The 27,540-nt window shown below is 39.3% G+C and overlaps 2 protein-coding genes and 1 long non-coding RNA gene across 10 annotated transcripts in view; 2 read left to right on the top strand and 1 right to left on the bottom strand.

The window, feature by feature from the left end:
- The window catches only part of LOC122878068 (1-phosphatidylinositol 4,5-bisphosphate phosphodiesterase gamma-1-like), a 36,385-nt gene extending 22,878 nt beyond the window's left edge, over positions 1 to 13,507 (top strand). Inside the window, exons 14-32 of the mRNA XM_044200394.1 lie at positions 176 to 295; positions 383 to 490; positions 619 to 803; positions 2,265 to 2,465; positions 2,612 to 2,731; positions 2,863 to 3,046; positions 3,747 to 3,824; positions 4,350 to 4,453; positions 5,026 to 5,122; positions 5,214 to 5,280; positions 5,979 to 6,145; positions 6,401 to 6,497; positions 6,595 to 6,819; positions 8,149 to 8,294; positions 8,384 to 8,498; positions 8,638 to 8,799; positions 8,993 to 9,081; positions 9,448 to 9,632; positions 10,537 to 13,507. Coding sequence (XP_044056329.1) covers positions 176 to 295; positions 383 to 490; positions 619 to 803; positions 2,265 to 2,465; positions 2,612 to 2,731; positions 2,863 to 3,046; positions 3,747 to 3,824; positions 4,350 to 4,453; positions 5,026 to 5,122; positions 5,214 to 5,280; positions 5,979 to 6,145; positions 6,401 to 6,497; positions 6,595 to 6,819; positions 8,149 to 8,294; positions 8,384 to 8,498; positions 8,638 to 8,799; positions 8,993 to 9,081; positions 9,448 to 9,632; positions 10,537 to 10,585 — 2,499 coding nt within the window. The 3' untranslated portion in view covers positions 10,586 to 13,507. The remainder of the gene's footprint in view (positions 1 to 175; positions 296 to 382; positions 491 to 618; positions 804 to 2,264; positions 2,466 to 2,611; positions 2,732 to 2,862; positions 3,047 to 3,746; positions 3,825 to 4,349; positions 4,454 to 5,025; positions 5,123 to 5,213; positions 5,281 to 5,978; positions 6,146 to 6,400; positions 6,498 to 6,594; positions 6,820 to 8,148; positions 8,295 to 8,383; positions 8,499 to 8,637; positions 8,800 to 8,992; positions 9,082 to 9,447; positions 9,633 to 10,536) is intronic.
- LOC122878074 lies at positions 724 to 20,766 on the bottom strand. 6 transcript variants are annotated; one of them, XR_006378392.1, is made up of 7 exons: positions 20,443 to 20,766; positions 20,078 to 20,220; positions 9,409 to 9,645; positions 8,343 to 8,472; positions 5,939 to 6,099; positions 4,593 to 4,681; positions 2,931 to 3,066 (listed from the first exon to the last, which is right to left on the bottom strand). It is a non-coding gene; the product is annotated as an uncharacterized LOC122878074 (long non-coding RNA). The 6 variants fall into 6 exon arrangements; XR_006378393.1 differs by lacking the exons at positions 2,931 to 3,066; positions 4,593 to 4,681 and adding an exon at positions 724 to 857; XR_006378391.1 differs by lacking the exon at positions 4,593 to 4,681.
- A 477-nt stretch (positions 20,767 to 21,243) lies between these two features.
- LOC122878071 (alanine aminotransferase 2-like) lies at positions 21,244 to 27,226 on the top strand. 3 transcript variants are annotated; one of them, XM_044200398.1, is made up of 11 exons: positions 21,244 to 21,499; positions 21,924 to 22,013; positions 22,385 to 22,493; positions 22,588 to 22,721; positions 23,826 to 24,069; positions 24,159 to 24,238; positions 24,337 to 24,473; positions 25,142 to 25,316; positions 25,468 to 25,623; positions 26,494 to 26,606; positions 26,722 to 27,226. In XM_044200398.1, the coding sequence occupies exons 1-11, from the start codon at positions 21,395 to 21,397 to the stop codon at positions 26,831 to 26,833; spliced, it is 1,455 nt and encodes a 484-aa protein (XP_044056333.1). In that variant the 5' UTR covers positions 21,244 to 21,394; the 3' UTR covers positions 26,834 to 27,226. The 3 variants fall into 3 exon arrangements, with proteins under 3 accessions (XP_044056333.1, XP_044056332.1, XP_044056334.1); XM_044200397.1 differs by having other exon boundaries at positions 26,688 to 27,226; XM_044200399.1 differs by having other exon boundaries at positions 21,370 to 21,499; positions 21,854 to 22,013; positions 26,688 to 27,226.
- The last annotated feature ends 314 nt before the right edge of the window (positions 27,227 to 27,540 follow it).

The raw sequence follows: 27,540 nt of genomic DNA, 5'->3' as shown, positions 1-27,540 counted from the left end.
AAAAACTTGGTGGATGAGAGACAGTTGGTTTACAAGTGTTGTTTTTGCTTTTTGGACATGTGACAAGTCCAAACACGGTACATGTATACAGTAAAATGCTCCCACGTTGTCACAAAGGCAAACTGCGAAGCTGTCATTGGTGTAGATCAGTGTGTTTTACGTCTGTGTCACACAGCACAAGAAACTGGTGGAAGGCACGCTTTATGAAGAGGTGACATCAGCCAGCTACTCTGAGAACGATATCAGCAACTCTCTGAAGAACGGCATCCTTTATCTTGAAGACCCCATCGACCACGTGCGTGTCTCTTAAGTGCTCATGCATAAAACATACAGTCAGTGTAGTGTGTAGTATTACTGAAGTGTATTTTTGTGTGATTTACAGACGTGGACTCCACACTATTTTGTCCTGACCAGTAATAAGATTTACTACTCAGAGGAGACGTCTCACTATCAGACAGCTGATGAAGAGGAGGAGGATGAAGGAAAAGAGGTAGGAAGATGATGATGATGACTATCAGAGCTGTTCAGCAATTAGTCAAAATAAGGAAAAAGTTATTAATCATGTAAAGATAGTGCTGGTTCAGTTTTTCCTCACTTTCCTCACTTGTAATTCTTCAGGAGTGTAACAACAACGAGCAGCACTGTGCGGAGCGCTGGTTCCACGGGAAGTTGGGTGGAGGCCGCGATGGTCGACAGGTGGCTGAGAAGCTCCTGCAGGAGTACTGCGAGGGCGGGGCCAAAGACGGCACCTTCTTGGTTCGGGAGAGTGAGACGTTTGTCGGAGACTACACCCTCTCGTTCTGGTCAGTAACACCACACAGGAAGTCTCCCAAAAGTGATATCAGCCGCTCTTTGGTCTTATTTTTCAGTGGAGAAGAGAAAAGAAAGAAATGGGAATTAGAGAAGAGTTAGAGGGAATGTAGAAACACATTTATAAGACAGTGGTGGGGGAGAGTTGGGGAGAGTGGGGTGGGGGGGAAGCACATTTCATACCCCAGGGCGATTCAATGTGCTTTTACAGGGTACTAAAAATACAGCAAAGGTAAGAAGATTTACAATTTGAAAAAGTGCAAAACTACAGGAAGCGATACAAGAGAATTTAAAGTAAACTAGTGCATTTTAAATTACGTTTAAAATTTTTTTTTTTTTTTTTTTTTTTAAAGAGCACAGCAAATACTCCCACCTGTAGAGGCACAGTTACATTAAAACAAATAAAATGAAAGCTATTTAAAACCTGAGCTAAGAAGCCATTACAGAGTAGACAGTGTAAAACAGGTTTTTAACTTTGACTTAAAAGTGTTAAGAGTCAGGGCTTGTCTAATACACTGGGAGGTTATTCCAGGTCTGTGTTGCATGATAACAGAATGCTGCTTCACTGTGTTTTCTTCTAACTCTTGGGACAACCAGTAGGCTAGTCCCAGATGTTCTAAGGGTTCCAGGAAGTTCATATGGCACTAGCATGTCAGAGAAATATTTGGGCCCAGAGCCACAGAGATTTATAGACGAGCAGCAGAACTTTGAAATCAATTCTCTGAGTGACTGGTAGCCAGTGTAAGGATTTTAGAACTGGTCTAATATGGTTATATTTTCTAGTTTTCGTGAGGACCCTAGTGGCAGCAATCTGAATTTGTTGGAGTTGCTGAAGACCTTTTTTTGAAAGCCCTGTGAGCGGACCATTGCAGTAATCCAGTCTACTGGAAAGGCCTGGCAAATAGTATTAGAAAGATTTCTATTTTTTTTTTTATTTACTGTTCAAATAATATCCAATATTGTAAATTTCTATATAAAAAGGGATCAAATGCACCACAAGTCATCCACTACATCTGTCCTGTCTGGCATATTATTTTAACAATGAATCAGTAACTAAATAGTACTATTAAAAGGACAAATGTTTGACAAATATTCTCAACAGAACCCAATTTACATGTTGTTTTCTGAAGCTCTCAACCACATCTTCTGGCTTTTACTCAGTGGATAGAGTTGCTAAGTAAGGAATTTCAGTTATGTGCTAACAAGTGAAAGGGTGACGAAGGCCAAAAAGGTGTGACTGAAAGCTTCAGAAACAGTAAGTTGGATCTTGCTGCTGTTTCCGAGCTCAAAAATTAAGCTTCAAGCTAAATACAGCAGCATTTATAGATCAACTTTCAAATCAGAGGAAATTTTTATTGCAGTCTGGGTGAAATTTCAGCAAATTATAGAAGTATTTAAAGTTTGAATTGGTTCTTGTCTGCAGCCGTACTAACTCAGTCCTGTTCCCCCTCCAGGCGCTCTGGTCGAGTCCAGCACTGCAGGATCCATTCACGTCAGGAGTCTGGCTCCACCCGCTTCTACCTGACTGACAACCTGGTGTTTGACAGCCTCTACCGCCTCATCTGCCACTACAGAGACACGCCTCTACGCTGCAACGAGTTCGAGATGCGGCTGGGCAGCCCTGTACCTCAGCCCAACGCACACGAGAGCAGAGAGTGAGTGATCAATGCCAGAAAAGATATCATAGGTCATCCTTTCTCTCTTGATTTGTGTGAAAGTGGAGGAGAAATCAATTACTGAATAAAATGGACAGCACAAAAGTAAAAATTAGTTTGTTTTAAAAAGGTTTTTTGTTTTCCAGGTGGTACCACTCCAGTCTGTCCCGTGTTCAGGCTGAACACATGCTGATGCGTGTTCCCAGAGACGGAGCTTTCTTGGTGCGAAAACGCAGTGAACACAACTCCTACGCCATCTCCTTCAGGTAGAAAATCAACAAACACCGAGGGACAATCGCATGATGACAGCATTAACTCATCTGTTCTCTGCTCAATGTGAAAATAGTTTGAGATTAATTTTAAAACCACCAAAAGACATTTGTCCATCTCTCTGTAGGGCGGAGGGTAAGATCAAACACTGTCGTATCCAGCAGGAAGGCCGTCTCTTCATGTTGGGCAGTTCGGCAGAGTTTGAGAGTCTGGTCGACCTTGTGAGCTACTATGAGAAACATCCTCTGTACCGCAAGATGAGGCTCCGTTACCCCATCAACGAGGACACTCTGGACCGGATGGGCACCACGGTTAGTCAGACACAGCTCAGCTGAAAGGAACATGTCAAAATCGCATATTACAAGTTTACATTACTGCTGTCAGCTTCCCAAAGCACATACCATAGTGCTTTAGATTTTCACCACCTTTCAGGCAGCCAATGGTTTCCATTCATTTTCGTACGATATTGAAGTCAACTAACTTGACTTGAAATCTGCTTTTGTTTTTGTCAGAGTTTAGGGCTGCAACTAATGATTCAGCCCAACACATTGTTCAACCAGTGAATGTCTGGCATTTTTGCTTGATAAAAGACATAAATAAATCTAGCATCAATGTAAATTGACAATGTAGTTACATTACTGTTGCTTGACAATGCAGTGCAAACTTTTCTAATCAATCTGCACCGTAAACTGAATTATGATGCATTAATAATGTTGCAGACATTAAAATCATAAATGGTTTTCACATAATTTTAATTTCACATGTCGGAAAGTTGCTTTCTTTTTTTTTTTTTTTTAAAAATACTATCGTGAAATAAATAGAATGGAAACCAGTGGCTCAAAACAGTCAGCTGTTATGTATGTAGCAGTAAACAGTAATTCTTACTTGCACCATATAAATATCATACCTGGTTATGTTTAAGATTGCTGTTGTATCACCTTAAAAGTCATCCTCCTTAGAGTTTAATAGCAGCAATAACTACAGAAGTAACCATTATTTGTTGTTTGTCAGGAGCTTGACTATGGGGCGCTGTATGAGGTCCGCACTCCTCATTTTTATGTGGAAGCCAATAAGATGCCCACAGCACGGGTAAGTGAGACTGTTTGTACTACGGACCTCCAGTTTAATCAGTGTATGATTATCAGATCATTCATTAAATGATTTAGCAGATTGAATTACTCTTACAGATAATACGGACAGACTTTTCTATAATCATCATATATAACTGCAAGCACAGTCAATATCTGCATTCAACTTTGTAATGTAAATGTAGAAGTACTGGCAGTGCAATGTACTAATTTACTGATAGTAAAATTACTAATGCAAGAAGAGCATTTAGTTTCGCCAGTATCTCCAGTTGGACAGATTTTTATGCTGTCAGATTGGTTAAAGGAAGAAGGGAAAAACCAAAAAAATACATTAGGAAAGATGTTTGAAGGAAAGGAAATAAATATTAGCAATATTTTAAGTGTGGAAATGTAAACACTCAAAGCCACTATGTATAGGATTTTAATCTTTGACTTTGGCACCCCCAGTGGTTGTATCTAAAAATACACTGTGCCAGACAGCTAACGAAAGACTGATGGTGGTGTTCCTTGCGGCTGTGTGTTTCAGTGTACAGTCAAAGCTCTGTATGACTATCGAGCTCAGAGGGAAGACGAGCTCTGTTTCCCCAAACAGGCGCTCATCCTCAACGTGGATAAGCAGGAGGGCGGCTGGTGAGTAAATCTCTGTGACTTCCTGTGTGTCACCGCACAGGCCCAATCCCCACCCTAAACCCTCACAAGACTTAGTTAACTCACCTGGTAAGTGCTTGAGTGCAAGGTATAATGGGACAGCACTTTGCGACAATTGTACCTTTTTATTTTACGTTTTTTACTTTCTTCACGGGCAAGGGACGGGCTGCCTGATTTGAACGTATTCCAGGCTCTTACTTCTCGTCCACTCTGTAAGGCAATTTTCAAATAGTCAATGTGCTCGTTTTTAATCAAAACAGCATCATACACTTGCATGTAAACTTCTTTTTTTCTTGTAGTTGCTACTTTTTTAATTTAATTGAATTTTTTTAAACACCTCTGGGCTTCCCCTGGTAACCCCGTGTTTAATGTCACAACACTAAAAACTGTGGGTTATTCCCGTACGGAAAGTGTGCATAAAGGGCTCAAAAGGTCTGCAAGAGAGCCCTTGCGGATTTACCAGGAACATGCCTCAAAGGCTGTGAGTCTGTGAGTGTGAAGCCAGTGTCTCCTTCACATCTAGAGCATCTTGTCATGGACCTGTGTGTTTTCAGGTGGCGAGGTGACTATGGTGGAAAGAAACAGCTGTGGTTTCCTGCAAACTACGTGGAGGAGGTTCCCAGCTCCCCCACCAGAGAGCTGGATGAAGCAGTGAGTTCTGATTCTTACATGGAGCAGAGTGTCAAATGATCAACTTGCTTTTCCAATTAATATTTTTTTTGGTATTATTCTGTTGTCTCAGTCCACAGAGAACAGTCCTCTTGGAACATTCCTCAAGGGCTTCATTGATGTACCCACCTGCCATGTAGGTGAGTCTGATAAACAAACAGGTGATAACTGGGATGATTAGAGAGAGACTGATCAGATTTTCTTAGGCCAATTTTCATGTTTTTTTGAGTGTGACTGAATGACAAATCTGTCGACTAATTTCAATTATGCAATTTATCCCAGAAATCCTACCAAAAACGGCACACTCTATCAATGTCTAGAAATTGTCTTACAAGCTAGCAATTTCAAGAAAACAATTAATTAACAAAACTTCATTATCTGCATTTTTGTGTAAACTACACAGTATATCCACATTAAATGTCAAACTGGATAAATACCCACTCACATTTAGCCCCTGCAATTTTCCATATAATTAATCCATTCTTAAACCAACCAACCAAACCTTAAACACATAAAACGTACTTGGTGATACGTTTCACACTCAAGGGACTTGAGTGGCCAGGTTTAACTTTAATTTAATGGATTTATTTTGGGCCACAGGAATTTTTAATAAATAAGTAAAAACTGGAAAAAAATAAAAAATAAACACTGAATCATTTGTTTAATTTTCCTGTTATTTAAAATAGCTCTATTAGTAGAGTTACCCTCATCGAAAACTGCCTAAAGACTAAACATGTAATTATCAATTCTCAAAAAGCAACTGCCTTCTCACACAAAACTCTCTCTCTGGCACTTCACCTTGTCCTCCCATCATCCCTCGCTCCATCTGTCTGTCCAGTGGTGCATAAGGATGGGAAGAATTCACGGCCCTACGTGTGCACGATCCACTCCCAGCAGCTGTCATCTCACCCGGTTCAGACCCTGGATGTGGCAGCCGACAGTCTGGAGGACCTAAACAGCTGGGTCAGCAAGATCAGAGAGGCTACACAGAACGCTGATGCACGGGTCAGTACGACCAAAGTGACGCAAACTAAATCTTTAGAGTAAAGTCCTGATGGCAACACTACAGCAGCCATCTGAATTTTTTAATCTGAACTTCAATTTCTTATAAATTAGAAAAAAAGATTAATGGAAAAATTTGAATTCTAACAAAGTTTGTGACCGTGTTGCTGCCTACTCAAAAGTAACCAGTATTTGAAAGGAATTTTATACTGTCACTTCTGACTTAACAGTATGGCTGGCTTATCTCCATGGTAACAGATGCAGGAGGAGAAGCAAATGGAGAGGAGGAAGAAGATCGCAGTGGAGCTGTCTGAGCTCGTGGTCTACTGCAGACCTGTCCCCTTCAACGAGGACAGTAAGGATCACTAGGAACTGCTCTCTCTTCTCTTGCCTAATTTTTTTTTTTTTTAACAGTTTCTGTGTGTCATTTTTTGATTTGCTGCCGCTTCCAGAGATCGGGACGGAGAGGGCATGTTACCGGGACATGTCCTCCTTCCCAGAGACAAAGGCAGAGAAGTTTGCGACACGTAGCAGAGGGAAACGCTTCCTGCAGTACAACCGCCGCCAGCTTTCCAGAATTTATCCCCGAGGACAACGGCTGGACTCATCCAACTACGACCCCCTGCCCATGTGGCTCTGTGGCTCCCAGCTGGTCGCACTCAATTTCCAGACACCAGGTAAGTGTGTGAATATACATAGTACTATGTGTAGCATGTACACAACTTTCCTCTGCACAGCCTGAGTCTTTTCACACAGATAGTGTAGAGGCTTTTACAAAGAGCCAGACGCAAACGTTAAGTTGATTCAGCAGGTACTCTATTTTACTTATCTTGGACACAAATGCATAAAACTAAAAGAAAAGAGGAAAAATAAACAGAACAAAAAACCATGACACCATGTTTTCTTCTCTTCTAATTCTCATAATTAACATCAAATCAGCTTCTTTGTGCAAGATGCAATATTAGAATGTGTAATTAGAAGTGTTGACAGTTGCAGCTAAAATTAGTAAGATGCCAAATACTAGTTCAGTGGCAGTAACTTAAAGATGTTAATTCCAGAGTGTAGATCAGGCCTAATCAATTGGCGGCCTGCAGGCCACATCCGGCCCAGAAGCAACCCCCAAATGGCCCAGCATACATAAATCTGATATGACAAAATAAGTAAACTACATATAGGCCATGGAAGTAGCTAATGAGTGAGCCATCTCGCTTCCTTCTCATCTCTGTTGAGAGTTCCACATGCGCAGTACCGATCGGGCAGGATGTTTACGGATGTAGCAGCACCGCCAATCATATCTTTCACAAATCAATGTTTTCTCATGTGAGCTCCGACCACGCTTAATAGCTTTTCAAAACATCTGGCTATCGACAGTCACAAGTAGGGAAGTGCTCTGCTGAAACATCAATGACAATGAAAACCGTCAGTTTAACCCTGCCTGCACTGGCAAGTATTTGTTTATTTGACTGCCGTATCCAAACGCCTGCTATTTTTTTTATTACACTCATTTGAATTTGTTTAAAATTTGTCATTACCAAAAACTAAAAAAAAAGGTTTTAAATAGGCTCAAAGTGTCTGGCCCACCTACATTTCCTGCTTATAAAGTCTGGCCCAATTGAATAGCCCTGGTGTGGATCTTCTGATTAGCAAGTTAACCCTAATCATCACATGCTGCATCCCAATTCAGTGATAAATCTGCAGGGTCAATGAGCAACATAAAAAAAAACAAAAAAAAAACGCTTGTACTACAGGATCATTTTACCTCTTCAAGCTGATTATTCAAATAAAAACACTTAAGAATGAATAACTGTTTGGCTTAATGATGAACAATGTGATGAGGAGTCCCAAGTAGACATTGCTTTATGTAGTTACAACCCAAAAAGGCTGAGTAACAATTAACGTTAACATTTTCTACTTTACTAGGTGACAAGGAGCACCTGAACGCATCATTAGTTTTGGTCTTAGTGGTGAAAAACATACGTATTGAATGAATGTGACTGTGTGTGTAGATAAACCCATGCAGCTGAACCAGGCCTTGTTCATGCTCGGAGGTGGCAGCGGCTACGTTCCCCAGCCTGACATCATGAGGGACGACGCCTTTGACCCTTTTGACAAGGACACCTTACATCTGGAGCCAATCACCATCCAGTTACAGGTCAGGTCGATCATAGAGAGAACGAAAAAAAAAAAAAACCCTACTTACCCTGCATTGAACTAGTAGTGAGATGCATTTTGTTTTGACAGGTGGTGGGAGCTCGTCATCTGCCTAAAAATGGCCGCAGCATCGTCTGTCCCTTTGTGGAGGTGGAGATCTGTGGAGCTGATTACGACAGCTGCAAGTGCAAGACAGACGTTGTAGGTAAGACAGCCGCTGCCTCGTGGCCACAACGATGTGAAGCCTCAACACCCTTGATTTACATTCATGATGGAATATGTGTATTGGGAGTCCAGTGCTCACTGGCAGTGTACTAACTGTCTCTTTCCCCTGACCCTCCCAGCTGATAACGGTCTGAACCCTGTGTGGGTGCAGAAGCAGTTTGTGTTTGACATCCACAACCCCACCTTCTCCTTTCTGCGCTTTACTGTCTACGAGGAGGACATGTTCAGTGATCCTAACTTCCTGGCACAGGCAACCTACCCTGTTCGTCTGCTACGAACAGGTGATTGTAGAATAACGGATACTGACTTTGGATGAATCTGCAAAACCTTTTATTATATTAAATGCCAATGTCATGGTTAAGTATTTTAAAAAGCTTCTGTGGGAGGAGGCCAACACCAAAGCTGGAGCTGAGTTGTATTCTGAGTTTGTCTGTATTCTTTGTGTTTATTGAGTTATGTCTTCTGTGTTGTCAGGCTACAGGAGTGTCTCTCTGAAAAACAGTTACAGTGAAGAGCTGGAGTTGGCGTCACTTCTGGTCCATATAGAGATCGTCAATGCAAAGGTGTCACTCACAGATTGTCATCAATACCTTGTCATTATTATTATTTCCAGCTCATTTTGTTATTTTCTAATTACAATTTCCATGGATTCATTAATTTGTACAACGTAAATGGCTGCATTTATCCTATTTGCGCTTTTATCCAAAGAGCTTTACAGTTTTGCCTCATTTACCCATTCTCACACACCAATGGCAGCGAGCAGCTGCCATGCAAGGTGCTGGCCTGACCATTGGGAGGAGTCGGCCAACTCTACTGAAAGTTAAAAAACGATAAAACTGAATCATCAAGCAACCCTGCCCTTGCTCAACCTCTCACAAGCTGTAACTTACACTTTCCTTGCTGTTTTCCGATCCTCACTGTGGCTGCAGGAGGAAGATGACGAGAACTTGTACATGTCCATCCAGCGGCTGCGGGATCGAACCAGTGAGCTGTCAAACCAGGTTTCCCTCCTGGAAAGGTCGGGTTCAGGGGATCTCAGCTACCAGCAGAGTCTGGAGGAGCTCAGAGCGGCTCAGGAACAGCTGAGTGAGCTGGTGGAGGCTCGAAACCGCAGGTGACTGATCACACTGAGGAAAAGAGATTTAGAAAAGAAGTATGGATTAATTGATTTTTGTAAACATCTGTTTAAATTCCATGTATTTTTAATTTATACGTTTTTTAATATTACTTATTACAGGGATTAGTCGATCCAACAGATAATTAACATTTTCCTAAGTTGAGTATCTTTGGGTTTTGGACAAAACAAGCTGTGTGAAGATGTCAGTTTGGGCTCTGGGAACCTGTGTAGATTGTTTGCTATTTTCTGACATTTTATCAACTAAAATGATTAAATAAAAATAAAAAAAATAAAATAAAAAAGAGTCAGATTTAATAATGAAAATAATCATTAGCAACTAAATAATTTTCTAATTAATCGTTTGTTCTATATGTCAGCTTTACTGTCATAGAAGACTACAAATACCAGAAAATATTCACATTTGAGAAGCTGGAATCAGTGAATTTCTGCCACATTTGCTTGGCAATGTAGTTACCGTTGCCATAGTTATGTTAATCGACTAATTGTTTCAGCTCTATTTTTTCCATTCCTAAGTATTTTGTATATGTATCTTATATAGATACTTTATATGGCAGAATATTTAATTGTTTTTAGTCGTAGTAGTTATTTTTCATTATTTAAGTGTATTTATTACAGTAGCACTACTTCAAATTGTGGCATCTCCAAGATGACTTCAGATTTTGAAAATTAGACATTTTACCTAAATTTACCCATCTTGCCTGTTGCAGGTTTAAACCTGAATGTAACACTTGTACATCATGTAATCCTAAAATAATAATTTTCTTATCTGAAGACTGACAAATGTCCCCAAACACAGGCAGGGGATGACAAGCAAGTTGTATGAAAGCACACACACACGAACCCTTCACATAAAAATAATCTTGTTTTTTCGCTGTTCCAGGCTGATGGAGAAGAAGAGGAGGCAGCAGGTGGCAGCAAAGCGCAGCTAATCCTCCCGTCCACCAGAGAGCGATACACTGCAACACAAATGGTGCCTGACACTTGCTGCCACCGGTGCTGTGCAGTGACAGCCTCAGAAGAAAAACAGGCTCTCTACAGCAGCGACATGCAATCCATTTATAACTGGAAACAAAAACATGTTCCTTCACAATAAAAAGTGAGATTTTATAGCACCATGTTGAGGAGAGCAGAGGAAAAACAGACGCATCTCATGGACTAAAGAAAAATCCTCACAAAACTAAGCTATAAAAACAATCATGGACTTGAGGCTGAAACACATTATGAGCAAAATAGAGATGAGTTTCTTCTGATGTTTTCATGGAAACAATACAGACAGGAGAGGTGAACAGTCAAGAGACAGATAACTGAATCAATTAGTCGAAAGAAATTTTTTGATAACAGATTAATAGTTCAAGTCAATTTACAAGCAAAAGTAGCAAACATTAGCTGTTTCAACTTGTGAGACTTTGCTGCTTTTCTTTGTTCTGTGATCATAAATTGATCATTTTTGGGTTTTGGACAGTTGTCGGAAAAACAAGCTATTTAAAGATGCTGCCTTGAGGTTTAGGAAATACTAAACAGGCGTTTTTCACTATTTTCTGACATTTTATGGACCAAACAGTCAATTAATCGCTAATTAAAATAATAGCAGTTCTAATCATGATGAGTAGCTCTGGTAGTTGTAGACCCTTAATGTAGTGAATGTCAGCTAATTATAATAAATGTGCTGCTGGCCAACTGCCACAACAACAACAAAAAAGATGAATGCTGTCCAATAGAATAATGATTACAAAGATGCGGTCTGATTTAGCTCATGATTAGGCCTGGCTGCTTCTTGTCACCTTTGGAAATTAAGTTTGAAGCTCATCAAGTTTACTCTTACTGTGTTTTGGTCTTCAGAAAGAAAAACAGGATATAAGGGAGAAGAATACTCAGGTTACACAGATGGATGGCATTAAAAAAACCAACTGATATCTGGATGAAAAAAGGGAGCAGTGGGCACAGGTAGCAAAAAGGAAATATCAAGTATGTGCCTTTTGATGTTGCGCTTTGTAGAGTATAATTACTCTTGTGTTTTACAAAGTTAAAAGAAAACTGCTTTCTCTATAACTGGAATAGTGGCCCTTTAAGGGAAAACTACTAATAAACTGGATGAGGAATTCACTCATTTGGCTCAGACCACTACTCATGAAATGGGTTTAAAAAGGGATTTCAAGACTGAAGTCTTTTTTGGGTGATCACATGAACTCTGCCCCCAGGTGGTGGGGGCTCCTGTCACAGACGTTCCTGCTCTACCTGGGAGAGCACAAACTGGACGAACCAAACCACACAGAGAAGGTCTTTTAATACTTCTTCAAAAAGGGCTCTACATATATCTATACTACCTTTTAAAGAGGTACGAGAACAGTGAGCGGAGGAGGAGAGCGCCCCCTGGATGTCACCTGCACAGGGGCTCAGGTGTGTTTGTCACAGTCGGACACACGCGCGATAAACAAGGGCTATCACAGAAAACTAGCAAAGCACTCTTTTACCTGCCAGCTCAGATTTCTCACCTCACATCTGAATAGGGTTGGGAACAAAAAACGGGCTCCAAAATGCCGAGAACTGGGTACCCGTTAAAAAAATTTTAATTTCGGTTCTGCTCATCGGTTCGTAAACGCGATAACCCTTTATTATCGCAGAGACATGGCTATCTGCCAGGACCTGTCTACGTCATGCATCAGTGCAACAGCATGTCGATTTGTTTAGATACGAGCATGCATGGCTAATGTCACAACAGTAGTGAAAGGTGGACTGCGGTAAACGCTCAAAAAGTGTGGCTTCACTTTATTAAAAGACAATGGCAAGGCAAAGTGCAAAGCATGTGGGAAGCTAATTTGCTGTAAGTCAGGTTGCACATCAAATTTGACCAAACATTTAAGGCAGCGCGGTGTAGATTTGAAAGAATGTTCAGTGTTTGATGTTTTGCGGTTTCCTCAAGCAGAGCCAGGGATACCAAGCCGCGACACACCAGTCTCTTTTGCAGTAAAAGGAAAGATGACCAAAGAGAAAACTGAGGAGTGGCAAATACCACAGCATCCACAAGAAAATGTTATGTACTGACTGTGGATCAAACGTTTTTATTGTATGTTTTTACTTTATGAATGTTCAGTTAAAGACTTTGATTTTTATTGTTTCATTGAAATAAGTAAATTCAAAGTAAATGCTCTAAGGAATAAAGATGTCTTAGTTATCTTAACATTTGACCTTTTTAAAAAAAAAAAAAAAAAAAAAAAAAGCACATTGAAATTGAAACTGGGAATCGATAAGAACCGGAATCGATAAGCAGAATTGAAATCGATAAAATTCAAACAATACCCAACCCTACATCTGAACCACATGACCAGATCAGTTCTCATCTGGCTTTAACAGATCAACAGATATGGCTCAACTGGTCCTGGATCTGCCAAAAGCAGCTTCAATTCAATCAACTGCATGGCTTCATATCTATTAACACCCCTCTTCTGTAGCTTTTTCACCTTCCCATCATCCTCCTGTCTAATTTCACATTGTATATAACTTCTTTTATTTATCAAACAGGTGTAGATCCTGTTTTAATAGATGAAAGAACATACTAGAAGAATGATAATGGACTTAAGATTGAAGATAAGGTAACTTTATGTAGAAATGAATATTGTGTATCTGGCGCTCCCTTTAAATGTCCCCACAGACACAAACCTCTTTCTCTCTACGCTACAGTTGCTGGGTAGGGACTTCTATGCAAAGGTCATCTTCTTGGCCTATAGCCATTGTGTATTAGGCGATTTGGCTCAAGTCATGTTTTCTCTCCGTATCTATGCTAACTGTCCAGTATTATTACTCTGCATTACAAATCCTGTGCAAGTTTCCATTTAATAAAGCTCTTTCATTTACTCCTGTCTGCACTGTCTTTTTGAAACATATGCAATGCAAAACCAGCAGCAAGTAAGTAGAAAATTACACAGTGAGGAGAGTGATTACAGGTCATTTCTTTAACAGATTTTCATTTATTTTACAGATTTTATGTCTGATGGGCTTAAAAGTCAGGATCTCAAAGCCTGTGCACCAATGATTGACCGTTTTTAAAACCACCTCCAAACTTCATGGAAGCGCTAGGCTATAAACAAAAAACTAAATTACAGCATATAAGAGTAACTTATACAGTACACATGTTAAGATACTCACAATGACAATGCTGATGTTTAGCAGGTATAATGTTTACCATGTTCACCATCTTATTTTAACATGTTGGCATGCTAAAATTAGCAAATTAGCACTTAACACGTACAGCTGAGGCTCCAATATTTGTCAAGACTAGGGCTGCAACGTTTAGTCTACAAATGTTTTGATAATTGATTAAGTCCTTTTTCAAGCAACAATACCCCAAATATCCAGTTGTTAGCTTCTTAAATGTGAAGATTTTCTGCTTCAATCTTTGGGTTGGGAGTCCAATCTGATACTTAAATTTACCTAAATGTTGATTAAATGTGTGTCTGACACACTGAAATAACAGCTGCAATACTCATTTTACAGAATTACCCATTCCCATAATAATAAATTTTACATTATTGAATTCTAATTATTTATGCATTAAGCAATGCAACTGTGATGGAAGCATCACTTTAATGTTGCAGCTGGTAAATGTGGTGCTAATGTTAACTATTTTATATACTGCTGGGTAGCTTAATCTATAATAATACATCATAATTTATTTGATGATTATATTTTGTATTAATAATCTGAATCTGCAAAGAAACTAGTATCTAAAGCTGACAAATAAATGCAGTGGAGTAAAAAGTAATTGTATTTAAGCACAGTACTTGACTTAATATACGTAGTTACTTTACAACACTGTCCCTCAGATTTATCATTGACCCCTTATTTCTTGCATCTTAGCTTATCATTATGTTTGTGAACCTGCCTATGATGTTTTCTTGGCTGGGATACAGAGTGTATGGGGCAATCAAGGCAGACAGTTAAATTATAAACCCAGTATCAATATAATGACCTAAATGTGTAACAGCACCCAATGGTCTAAAGCCTTTGTACTGTGTCCGTGGTTAACTGTTGATATCCAAAAAGGCTGAAAGATTTTGAGCAGGCAGAGCTTTGATACCGGATGATGATTGTCTAAGTTACAAGAATCTTTAAAAAAAAAAAAAAAAAAAAAAAAAAGGAACAAACTGACCTGCTTTCCATTAAGAAAGATTAAATTAAAAATGTGACAGACAATATCACGTAGCACCTGTGCAAGCTAAAGCTAATGTTTGACTTTTAATGTCTTCAAAGGGGAATGAGCAGTGTTGATGTAGTTGTTTGATGTATACTGATATGAATACAGATATAAAAAAGGGTTGCTGGTGTAAAGTCTACTTGTTGTGGCTGTAGTAAATTATTCACATCCAAGAACACAGAAAGCTGAAAATTAACTAAAGATTGTGGCTCATATTCTTATATAGTGGATAACTGTCAGAGTTTCTTACAATCTAAAAAAGGAGCAACCTGAGCTGCTTACCATAAATAAAAAGATCAAGAAATTAACAATGTCAGCAACTTTAAAAGGATAGTTCAACATTTTAAGAAATATGCTTCTTTACTTTCTTTGCTACAGTGAAATGAGAAGATTAATATCAATCTCATGTCTGTGCCTTAAGTGCAGAGCTGGATTTGGGATATAGTTAGCTTAGTTTAGCATAAAGACTGGAGGCAAGGGGGGGGGGGGGGAGAAGCTAGCCTAGCTCTCTCCAAAAAAAAAAAAAAAAAAAAAAAGGCCAACCAACATCTATAAATCTGACTGATTAACACGTATCCTGTTTGTATAATCCGAAATATAAAAGTAAAACTGACTATTTGTCCTATACAGGGCAGTTACGTGCTAGAACTACTTGTTGTTGAACAGCTAGGCACAATCTCTGCAGCTTCCTGAAATCTTGTCATCATAGTGACGTGTCCAGGATTGGCACCATTATGTCTGTACAAATCTGGCAACCCGGGCTGTAGCTGGAGATGCTGCAAAGAAGTACTGGTCAGATGGATAAACTGTTGTTAATTATTATGGAGATAATTACATCACGTAACTCCCCCTAGAGCCACAAACTGTCTTTTCACATTTCTGTTAGTGTAAGGATGTAAGCAACAAGATACAGTGTGTAAGTTTGTGATTTCCAAAATTTTCACTCCGTTTCATTAGCGCTCTAGCATCGCTGCTCGCTCTCTCTCTGCATGGGGCCAACTCTGAATCGTGTTTATAAACAGCAGCCGACAAAATCCTACTCATCCCGCCTTTACTTAACAAAAAAAGACAAACTCATTTAATGCTGTTGTTTAGATGAACAAGTAGTTGATTTAAAACTATTTTCTCTAAAAGTTTACCAAGGAAAGGTAGCTTAGAAATGGGGCTGTAATTGCTTAGTTCAGAGTGATCTAGATTGGATTTCTTGAGGAAAATGAAACAAATTTTTCGCATCTGAGTTGATATAAAGACTGAGAGCAGGCGATGGATTTACAAGACTGTCAATTATGGAAAAAAGCACCTTGTGATTATTTTGGTTTTCTGAGATAATCATTCAGAAATGGGCTCGTTTTTCTTTCTTCCCTGCATTGTTGTAAATTATAACTTGATCTTTAAAAATATCTAAGTGAACATGTAGTTTGCTTTTCCTCCACCTTCTCTCAGCTTTTCGACAATTTCTCTTCAGCTGACAAATTGTAGCAGTTTGCCATGGTGATTTGTGAATGAATTGCCTTGTTTTTGTTTGTGCAGGAGCAACTGTATCTAATGAGAATCTTAATTTATCAATAAAATCGTCAACAAGGTCATCAGCGGAGCCAGTGGCACTCTGTACACGCTGAACAAGGTTGAAACTATCAACAAGATCTGAAAAATCTAAAGCCCTCGAATCAGTGGAGTTGTTGACATGAAAATTAAAATCACCAAGTAAAATTATTTTATCATGACTGGTAAGAACAATGGACATAAAATCATAAAACTCAGATAAGAAGTTGCTATCATGTTTTGGGGGGGATAGACAGTCACAGTGAGTACAGGCTGTGATAACCATTGCCACTATCAAAATAGTGGCTATCCCACCCGCTCTTTTATTTTGTCTAATGGAGTATAAAAAAAGTGAAATTAGGAGCGTAGCTGAAGCAGTTGAAGTCAGCCAGGCTGGAGCCCTATGGGGATACATTTAAATTATATGAAGGCTTAAAGTTATGCATAATTAAGGACGTGGCCGCTTTGAGGGACAGGTGGCCGTTGTCACAGGTGGCCACCCATGCGCCACGTCTTTTGGCCATTTATGGCGATGGCGGAGTCAGGCACTGCCAAGATGGCGCTGGCCGGAGTCAGCACACTGAGCTTCACACTGGCTCTTCAGAAACCTATGGATGACGTCACAGAGACTGCACCCATATTTTATACAGTCTATGGTGATGACGCCATAAAATATGACGACAGACATTCGAAGCTTCGTTCGAAAACCTCAATAGAAGCTTTGAATGTAATAAAGAAAAAAGACATTCGGTACAGCCCTAGTATTTACCAAAGTTACGGTCATTTTAGTGCGAAATTCCCTGGATGGTGTTTCCTTGTTGAGCTACAGTGAAGGGACAGTAGCACAAAGAAGGAATTTCATACCAAAAAGATTCTAACTTCGGAAGATACCCACTTGATTTAACTGCTGAAGCTTTGAACGGCAGAATGCATTTCAGCACATAATGAAACTGCATTTCGTTGCCTTGTACTTGTACATGTGTAATGACAATAAAGTTGAATCTAAAAAAAATTATCTATAATGAGGACTGTGGAGTTTGTCCCACATCACTTACATTGGGAATCGCATAAGGAGGGGACCTTTTTACGACCAGTATGGAGAGGAGGAACAACTGCAGCAAACGCTTAATGTACATGAGTATTGTCTGAAGACAGACTTGAAGAAATCTGAACCTATCCTTTAAGAATTATCCCTTTAAATGCAGCTCTGGAAATATTACCTTACAATAGCTTATTTATCAAATTCCAACACTCAACTAATGGGCATAAACTCACACAACTTACTCTGCTACTAGAATAAAAATTCTCCTGTGGAAACAAAAATAAAACCGTGCAGGCCTGAGTAGTGGCTTGGCAGTGCAGAGGTGGAAGTGATTAATTGCTTTGCAGATTTGAATCTTTGTGTTCAGGTGAGTTCAAAGGTTTGTGGTCACTATGTTTTTTATGTATGGATGTCTTTTCAAAAGGAGGGCTATGTCTTTTTTTAGTTAAGCGATTGCATCAGTGGACAGTTGCACTGTACGTACAACAGTAAATAAACACTACACTGTTCGCATCGCCATGACGTTCGGTGCTGATTCTGACTGTCTTCAGTTCAGTCGTCAGTTACTGGTTCAAGCGGTTTATGTCAGTTTACAGCTGCAACTAAATTATTTTAATTAGAAATTAATCTCATTGTCAATGTTCTCAATGAACCATTCAGTTTATAAAATGTCCGAAAATAGTTTATAATTTCCGAGACATTTTCAAATTTCTTGTTTTGTCCACCAAACAGTCCCAAACCAAAGATATTCAGTATACAACGATATAAATCAGAGAAAATCAGCAAATCATCATGTTGGAGAAGCTAAAACCAGAGAATGTTTTAAGTTTTTGCTTTAAAAACTTTTTTTTTTTTTTTAAAAAGACTAAAACGTATTGATGGGCAGTTGGTATTGAAGCTCCAAAGCTTGTTTCACTCTTGAGACGCGCACCGTTTCAGTACGTTGTGTCTTGTGTCAAATGAAGAATACCACGTGACTGAAGCTTCAAACATCACTGGTGCTTCTGAAAGTGCTTCTTTCACTTTGACAGTCTCAAAAGTTTTGCATCTAAACTATGCAATAGGCACATTACTGGGATTACTGTTCACTTGTCTTAATCCAAAAACTTTGACACGACCACATCACAGCTGTTTCAGCCTCTTTACATCGGCTCCCTGTTTGTTTTAGGATTGATTTTAAGATCTTATTGATTACGTTTAAGGCTCTTCATGGCTCCAGACTATATTTCAGACCTTTTGAACCTTCACAACGTTTAAGATCTTTGGCCAGGGGTCTCCTGTCTGTTCCTGAGTCCAGGATGAAATCTAAGGGGGACAGAGCTTTGGCCATCAGGGCCCTGAGGCTCTGGAACAACTTGCCCGAAGAAATTAGGTCGTCTGAGTCAGCGTCTTCTTTTAAGTCTCTTCTCAAAACACATTTTTATCGGAAAGCAGATCCTGATTTTACCTGAACTGTCTGTTTATTTTATTGCTTTTGTGTATTTTATTTCTTTATATTTCATAATTTCACTGTGGTATTTTATTTCTCTTGTTGTAAAGCACTTTGTACTCTGTTTTGATAAGTGCTCTATAAATAAAGTTTTTTATTATTATCATCATTATCATTATTATAATAATATAAAAATATATAAAAATATGGGGAGAATAATTGATATATGGCGAGGTACATTAGAAAGACATATTCAAACATTTCCACCTGATACCAAGTGATAATGTAATAAAATTAATCGGCTAATTCAATGAATATCACTCTCCAATCACATCACATTGCGACTCATGAAAAATTACATAAATATCAACCATGAAGTTCAAACACATGAGCCCACAGTGGACGCTGGGCCTGAACTACACCAAAAAAGGTACATTAATATTTTGTGTCAGCAAAAATATTTTATATCTAGGCTTTTTGAACAATGCATTTATTAATTATTTTACTGTAACATATTACACAATAACATCTACATTTAATGCAGCACTTCTGAACATATGTATTACTGATTTAATAATAACAACGCGCAGGGTTCTTGGACTTTTATTGCGCACAAGACAAACTATTTAAATCAGAGAGGCAGTGCTTCAGCTCCGGTCTTGAAGGGCTGCTAGAAGTTTTCACCAGATGTCACTTTAAAGCCCCAAAGCTTCATAAGGATTTATCCACCCATCCCTACTAAAACGATTAATCAATTATCAAAATAGTTTGATTAATTTTCTGTACAACAACTAATCGATTAACCAACTAATGGCTGCAGCTCTGATTCAGTTTAGTAGTAAACTAGGCCTATACAAGCACTGTTTATAAGGCTGATAGCTCAGCTGCCAACTATTTGCAACAGTTATCACATCATGATCGTTTCTGTGGCCTCACCGGTCATTTAATAAGCTTTCAACTACAAAAGTAACACACTGTGTATAGAGGATGAGCTGACAATGGTGCTTTCAGCTTTAACTATCAATAAAAGGGAGCTCTACTTCTAAAAAGGTACTAATTCTTTAAGTGAAAATTGTGATTCAGTTTGAAGATTTGGTGCTAAAGACTTGCTTGTACATGTACTGAACACCTGTAGTGCCTAACAAAATGGCCGCTTCACTTACTGCAAGCTCCCAAAAAAAAAAAAATCAAGTTCATTGTTAGTTAGTAGTACTCACAAGTCCATGGGATTTCACCTGAAGCATGGGCGATGTAAAGAGCAACAGTGGTCGAGGAAAGGCGAAGACTGAGTGGATTTCAGGCTGAAGTCCAAAAATGGCGGGTCTGGCAACAGCAGGTCCAAGGAGTTTCCTGGTCCTCTCTGTCTCATGAGTGAAAATGTGTCCTCAGTCACTTCAGTCGAATAAAAAATGAGCTCTATCTCATAGAGTTAGTTAGTTTTAGCTTGTCTCTCAGCCAACAACTTTAGCTCATACTATCAAATCGAGTGCTATGCTAATGAAGCTAGCTTGCTAGCACACTAATCGCGATTAGCATCCAAACATCTTCAAACTGCATTAACAACCCAAACACACGTATTTACCTTCTGTAGATCGATTTACGTCCTCAACCCGGTGGTGCATCTCTGCGTTAACCGAAGATATAAACGTATTCACTGACTTTTTACGGATTAAAAACAGCATCACATCACATCACTGTGTCTGCGGCTGCGGCCCTGACCTTTAGCTACAACCCGCCCATCGACAGACAGACAGACACACACACACACCCTTCATAAAAATATTTTATTTGGGATTTTCACTTTTAATATTTATATCATATTAAAACCATTCTCCATTTGAAACTCCTAAAAGGAAACAATGCAACATTTTAGAGCTTATTTATTCATCATTATTTCTGTCTAAAAATTACATTTTAGATTGGAAGACATCTACAAATGTTGGTTTGTCGCTGACAAGACTTATGGGGCAATATGAGCAATATAGAATAAATAATGATATGAATAAATACAGACCATACTATAACCATTGATTTCTGAAATAATTCAACAGGTGTTTAAACCTTAGTTGTGAAATCATCTTGCTGATTTTCACAATAACAGTTTATTGCAGGTAATTTTTATTTCATTCCAGCAGTTTTTATTTCAAAATGCCAATGTCAAGTATTTAAAATCTTCAATGTTTGCTGATGGAGCAGGAAAATGCCTCTTGTATCGTGTCACATCTGAAAAATCATCAGGTGCCATAGTGGAGGAGCATTTGACACTTTCATTGTGTTTTCTGGACAGGTTTCAAAAAGACAAAGTCCACAAAGTTTTTTAGGTTGTTTTTTTTTGAAGAAAATGAGCATGAATGATTACTCATCAAACAGGGGAGCTGGATGACACTTACATTTTCAGTTAGCCATTCGCCTCTCTCTTGTGCATGTAAGAGAGGAGTGTGTCCAGTGTCTGTCTGGCCAAGCTCCTCGGATTCTAGTAGGTGGTTTTAAGTGAATAGTTTGGAAATCTTAATAAAACCATTTCAACAAAGACGATGAGTTCCCTGCAACATGTGAATCCCAGGGTGAGGGGGATCAGAGTCTCACCACACAGTGGACTGCAGAGTCTGGCTGCGCACATCACACAAGAGATCACACTGGTAAGTGCCTGTAATCTGTCTTTATTTATCTAGCTTCACACTCAGTCTGTGTGTTCTGGAGAAATACTATATTTTGAATTTGAAAAGGGACTTTTGGACATCTGAAAATGCAAGGATGTACAAAAAGTCCAATATTTACTTCCACCGTGGTCCTTGATGTAAAGCAAGTTAAGATTAAGGCAGCTTCCATCAAACCAATGAAATACCCCATGTTTATCATCATGAATATCTAGTTTATTATTAACACCAAAAGCAAAAAATAAAAGAAAATTGAAATTATGCACAGTTTAAAAGAGGAGGAATAAGCTTACACTTCCACATTTCCCATGACCTAATTTGAAATTCTTTACAAAGTTAAGGTGGTTTTTGGTTGACAATCCAGACTGGACATGATCCTTTCCTGCATTAATGCGATCTCCTGCAGGGGGCGCAGAAACCCTTCAAAGCGGTGATTGATGTCAGCTCAGGTGACCCCCACAAAGCAGGAATGAAACCCATCTCATTTGTTCGCCAGGTTAGTTTTGTCATTTGTGCTTTTATGTGATCCTCACACAGGCTTTATGTTTGTTTTTGAGAATTTTATTACATCCATGCATATCTTTTTGTGTAGTCATTGTAATCGTGTATTGACTGCTGTTACGTTATCAGTGTTACATTATCCTTCTGATCACACGCATTTTGTTGATCTTCGAATACTCTCTTCATATCTTACCTATTTTATTATAAGTTTATATATTTTGTAACCATGTTCTCTGCTGCTGACTCCTGTAAAAAGAGATTTTTTTTCTCTCTTAATCTCACCAAGGCACTTTCCTGGTTAAACAAATGTATATAAATATTAGAGCTTCTTGTCTATATTGTCCTAAATCTGGCCTATTTCCTCAGGTCTTGGCAGTATGTCTGTACCCTCAGCTGCTGAAAGACAAAAATCTTCCTCTGGATGTCAGTCTGAGGGCTCAGAGGCTCCTGGAGGTCTGTGATGGAGGAAGTGTGGGTGAGGACTGGAAAAAGTGTCTTTTCTGTACAATCTGTCTGACGTTTAAAACGTGACATGCACAGAAATAGCATATCCAATGATTGATCCATAGGTTCCTATACAGCCTCCTCTGGCATGCCTCATGTCAAGCAAAGCATCGCTGAGTTCATCATGGGTCGAGACGCTGGAGTGCCTTCATACGCCAAAGACATCTTCATTTCTGCTGGTTCTCAAAGGGCCCTGATGGTATAAATCCACTGTCATTATTACTGCATCATCACTATTCATTGTTCAGATACCACTCTGAGGTAAAATTACACGCATATGGACATTAAAGGATAATTCTGGCCATCATGTCTATCAGTTATGGTAACATTGTACTCACCAAGAACTTAAGTTGAATGAGTCTTATTTAAAGTGCTCTGGTGGTGGCAAGGTTAACAAGATTTAGGTTAGCAAGCATTGTTTGGACAGCAAAATGACATGTAAAGTACAAGATGAACAGATTTTTGATAGGGAAGATAAGAAAGACTGGTGATGTTCAACACGGAGAGACTTAGAAAAAATGTGACATATGTACATTTAATACAAAATAAAAATTTCATGTACTGAAGAGTTGCACAGCCCACCTACATGACAGGCCAATAAACGCTTTAACATTTTAATACTTATATTATTTTACATTAATTCTTGTTTTTTACTTGTTTGAGCATGTGACAAAACATTTGAATGTTGAAAGGTCGGTCAAAACCAACCGGCAAAGCTTTCAAAGACAGGCATGCAGAAACTGGTTGGGAACCGCTGACCTTGACCACTTTATTTTGAGGTAAAACCCAAAGTGAGTGTGAAATCACAGGACAACTGTGTGCAGGCAAAACTATGGTAAGTCTGGTAGGTCAGAGCTGAACCAGGAAGTCAGTCTGTACACTTTGATGGATGTTTACAACAGACAGTACGAATAATAAAACCTGTCTGATCATCTGACTGCTTGTGTCTTTTGCCCTGTTGGAATTCTTTTTAGTAATACCGCTGGATTCCCAGATCTCAGCAATTATTTCGGTGTGTAAAATGTTACCATAGCTAATAGAAATATTGGCCAAAACTCCCCAAGATAAGACACAAGTTGTAATTAACTGGAATTATTCTTTAAAGCCCAGAATATAGTGTATTATATTTTTAGATTTTGATTTGCTTAATACTTCTATTCCCTCTATTCCTGTGTGCATTGACGTGTGAGCAGCTGTAACGAAAGAGTTTCCCCTCGGGGATCAATAAAGTATTTCCGATTCTGATTCTGAATGTGAATGTGAAATTATGGATACGTTTTGTATATTGCTGTATTGTGTTAAGGTGGTTGCAAAGCTGATGGCCAGTGGGGAGGGGGGGACTCGGACAGGTGTGTTGACCCCCATGCCCTGCCCACACACCTTGCCCACACTGCTGGATGAGGCCGGATTGACAGTGGTGCCGTACCAGCTGATGGAGGACCGAGGCTGGGCTGTAGACCTGGGCGAGCTGCACCGAGCTTTGAGGACTGCTAAGGGGCGCTGCAAACCCAGAGCCATTTACATCAGCAACCCAGGAAACCCCACGGGTAAACAACCTACAGTAGCTACATTAAAGCCACCTGTTTAAACTTCCTTGCTGTCATCACTTTTTGTGTGCCGCTGTTTGTCCTCCTAGGTTATGTGCAGGACAGGAAATCAATAGAGGAAGTGATTCATTTTGCAGCAGTTGAGAGACTCTTACTGTTGGTTGATGAGGTGATCACAAACTGTATCATCAGATTGGGATTTAATTCAGTAACTGGCAGCGCACACAGTCTTTCATTATGTATCACTTCCTTTCCTCTGCACTCCAGGTGTACCAGGACAGCGTGTATGGACAGGGCACAGAGTTTATTTCCTATAAGAAAGTCCTGTTTGAGATGGACACAGAGTACTCAGAGACAGTGGAGTTGGTCTCCTTTCACTCTCTATCCAGCGCCTGCATGGGAGAGTGAGTTCTGTCTCTTGTACTTGTCAACAGCCTTTTGTGTGCTTGCATATATGAATCTCTATCATTTTGATAGTATTTTGCTCTTGTGTGTTTGCTGACAGCATCATACAAAAAGTATAGCTTCAACCATTCATACACAGTACATACTATAATGATTCCAATGATTCTTGTAAAAATCCATGGTGTTATTCTATATTTCTCTTATTGTTAATAAATCTGATGAAAATAGTAAAACTGACCATACATTAGTCCATCTCTTTCTCACTTCCCCACTCTGTCTGTGGCTCTCAGCCCCAAGCCCTTTGGTTCCTACTGAGGACAGAAATCTTTAAAAAACAGTCACTAATTTATAGTTTCATAGGAGCTGTATGTGACAAGTCAGCAAAGTAAAGTATATGTAGGAATAAAACCATCTACTGTAACTGTATGCACCAGAATAATATATAATATGATTAAATAATGATACTTAGTGTTTGTGTTAATAAATATTCTGTGTTTTATAACCCAACACTTGAAGGCCAAACCTCCTCCACAAAAGTCAGAAGCCTTCTCCACGGCACCACTGCATCAACATTAACCATGAAACAACGGATGTGGATGTGACTGTGTATTAAATATACTGTGCTGCAAGCACAAGTAACCAGATAACTTCTGTCTCTGTGTCCCAGGTGTGGTCTGAGGGCAGGATACATGGAGCTGGTCAACATGGACCCAGAGGTGATGCATTTTGTTGACACTATGCTGTGTACTGATATCAGTACTCCGGTCACAGGACAGCTTGCTCTGGATCTCATGGTCAACCCACCAAAACCTGGAGACCCTTCCTATGACGCATACACACAGGTGACACATCTGCAGAGCCTCTTTGGGCTTACAAAAGATTATTAAAGAGTCCTGCATCAAGGCATGTTTTTCAGGATGTCTGACCCTACAGTATAGGTCCCTGTCTTAAGTTGTGTTAATACTTACAATCAAATGTCTGTTTTTTTCAAAGGAGATTCTCCTCACTCGGGCCACTTTGTCCCAGAATGCTCAGCGGGCTCGGGAGTTCCTGAATGATCTGCCAGGGATGAGCTGTCAGCCAGTGATGGGGGGAATCTACCTTTATCCTCGCCTGCATTCACCATCAGAGATTATAGAGCAGGCAGAGGTGGGAAAATGTTCATGTAACAAAATGTTGTACAATGTGGTGACAGTTGGTATTTAGAGGACTACACCAAAGTTTTTGCATGTTTTAGCAATTTTACCAAAAACTGGCCGTAATGTATATCACTGGCAACCATTTTTAAAGGTATGTAGTCATGTTTTTGCTTTTTTCAGCCTGCAATGCAGCCTGTCATTGCCCATTTTCCATTCATTCTCATACAATATAAAATTCAACTACAGACTTTCTTGATGGGGACAATCTGTACAAAGTCTTGCTTTCCCCCATTCTTGAATGGCTCTTAGCTGGCTACAGGAAGCGTTTACAAGCTGTAGAGTTGCCAGAGGAGAAGTACTAACTGACAGGGTTCCCAAACTTTGCACAGGGCCTTTTCCTTTTTTGTATTACTTTGAAACTGTAACAAATTAAAATTAAAAGTAATCTTTAAAATTTGAAGAAATGTGTCATGTTTAACTTTATACTATTAAGAGGCTTGGTTTGTTATAAAAGGCATTTTGATTAGGGATGCCCAAAGGTTGCACACCACTGTAACCATGTTAAAATGTATGGTGGGGTTATTGAATATATCAATTTTGAGAGACAAAATTGAGTTATTTTATATCAGAACAGGTAATCAGAGATAATAATATCTGTAAGAGCCTGTTATTCCTCCCAATGGGTAAACAAACTGCTATTTTATGCAAAAATGTACACTTGCAACATGAAGTTAATTTGCATTTTGTCAAATAACAAACTCATGAGTACTTCAGATTGCAGTCATATCTGCTAATTTGAAAGGCTGTGGCTGTGGCAAAATGCGTATGAAGTCAGTTATGTCAACAATAAGATACTGAAAACATTAATGTCTCTTTTTAGATATTAGAGGTGGAGGCAGATGTTCTCTACTGTCAGAGGTTGCTGGAGGAAGAAGGTGTGTTTGTAGGAGCAGGATGTCAGTATGGTGAAACAACTGGCAACCATCATCTAAGGTGAGAGACATGAAGTTAGTCACATTAGCCATATGTCGCATTTTCTCAAAAAGTGACTGTACTGTGTTTTCTCTGTCTCAGGTTATGTGTCCTTGTTCCTCCTGACACCCTGCAGGAGGTCCTGGCTCGCCTCGGTTCCTTTCACCTTCGCCTCTTGGACGCACTTCCTCACCCTGACACAGGGGTGTCATTTTCTCTTTATACATCCATGCTTCGTGCGTCACTGAGCAACGTTCATAGGAATGAACGGGGCCCCACCTCCGATGCTGTATCCAGTTCTCTTTATACATCCATGCCCTAGAGCTATGTGCTTGCGTGGTTAAAAACAGATTCACTAACATGAGCACTTCCACATTTCAGTGAGATACTTGAAGAGCCTGCTCCTCCAGCCTCCGGCTCTGTTTGGCTCTGTGCTCCTGTGTAAATTTGCTGCAACAGAAAAATTCCAGTCAGTTATCCGAGTCAAACATCTAAGTGATGTTACAAACAGACATGTTTTGTCTATTTTTCAACAATCTGGAGGCCGAATTAAAACCACACGTTCTTTTTTTAATCATAGGTGATGCCAGAGATTTACATTGAAGGCAGCATGTTTTGTTGAATAAATGGAGTTATTTGAACATGGACGTTGAATGAGTGTTTTTTGTCTTTTAGTACATCAGTGGCTACAAACCTTTTTGGCTTGTAACCCCTTAAAATGAAGCAATGTCTACTTTGTGACCCCTCATCACTGGAAATGAGTTGAGTTTGAACATCATGAGTCATTCAACCCAAAAGTGATTTTTCCTTCTCAAGTTGTTTCATGTAAAGAATTTATGCAGTACCCTTAATGGTGAAAGTGTACACTATTTCCAGCAGTGGAATGTAGTACACATCAGTATACTAACACTGCGTTTAACAGGGATTTTTTTTTTTTTACCATTTACTCCAATAC

The sequence above is a fragment of the Siniperca chuatsi genome, linkage group LG6 (assembly GCF_020085105.1).
Source record: "Siniperca chuatsi isolate FFG_IHB_CAS linkage group LG6, ASM2008510v1, whole genome shotgun sequence".
Taxonomy (NCBI): Eukaryota; Metazoa; Chordata; class Actinopteri; order Centrarchiformes; family Sinipercidae; genus Siniperca; species Siniperca chuatsi.
Note: the sequence above shows the minus strand (reverse complement) of the source record. Positions and strands in the feature narration are given on the sequence as shown.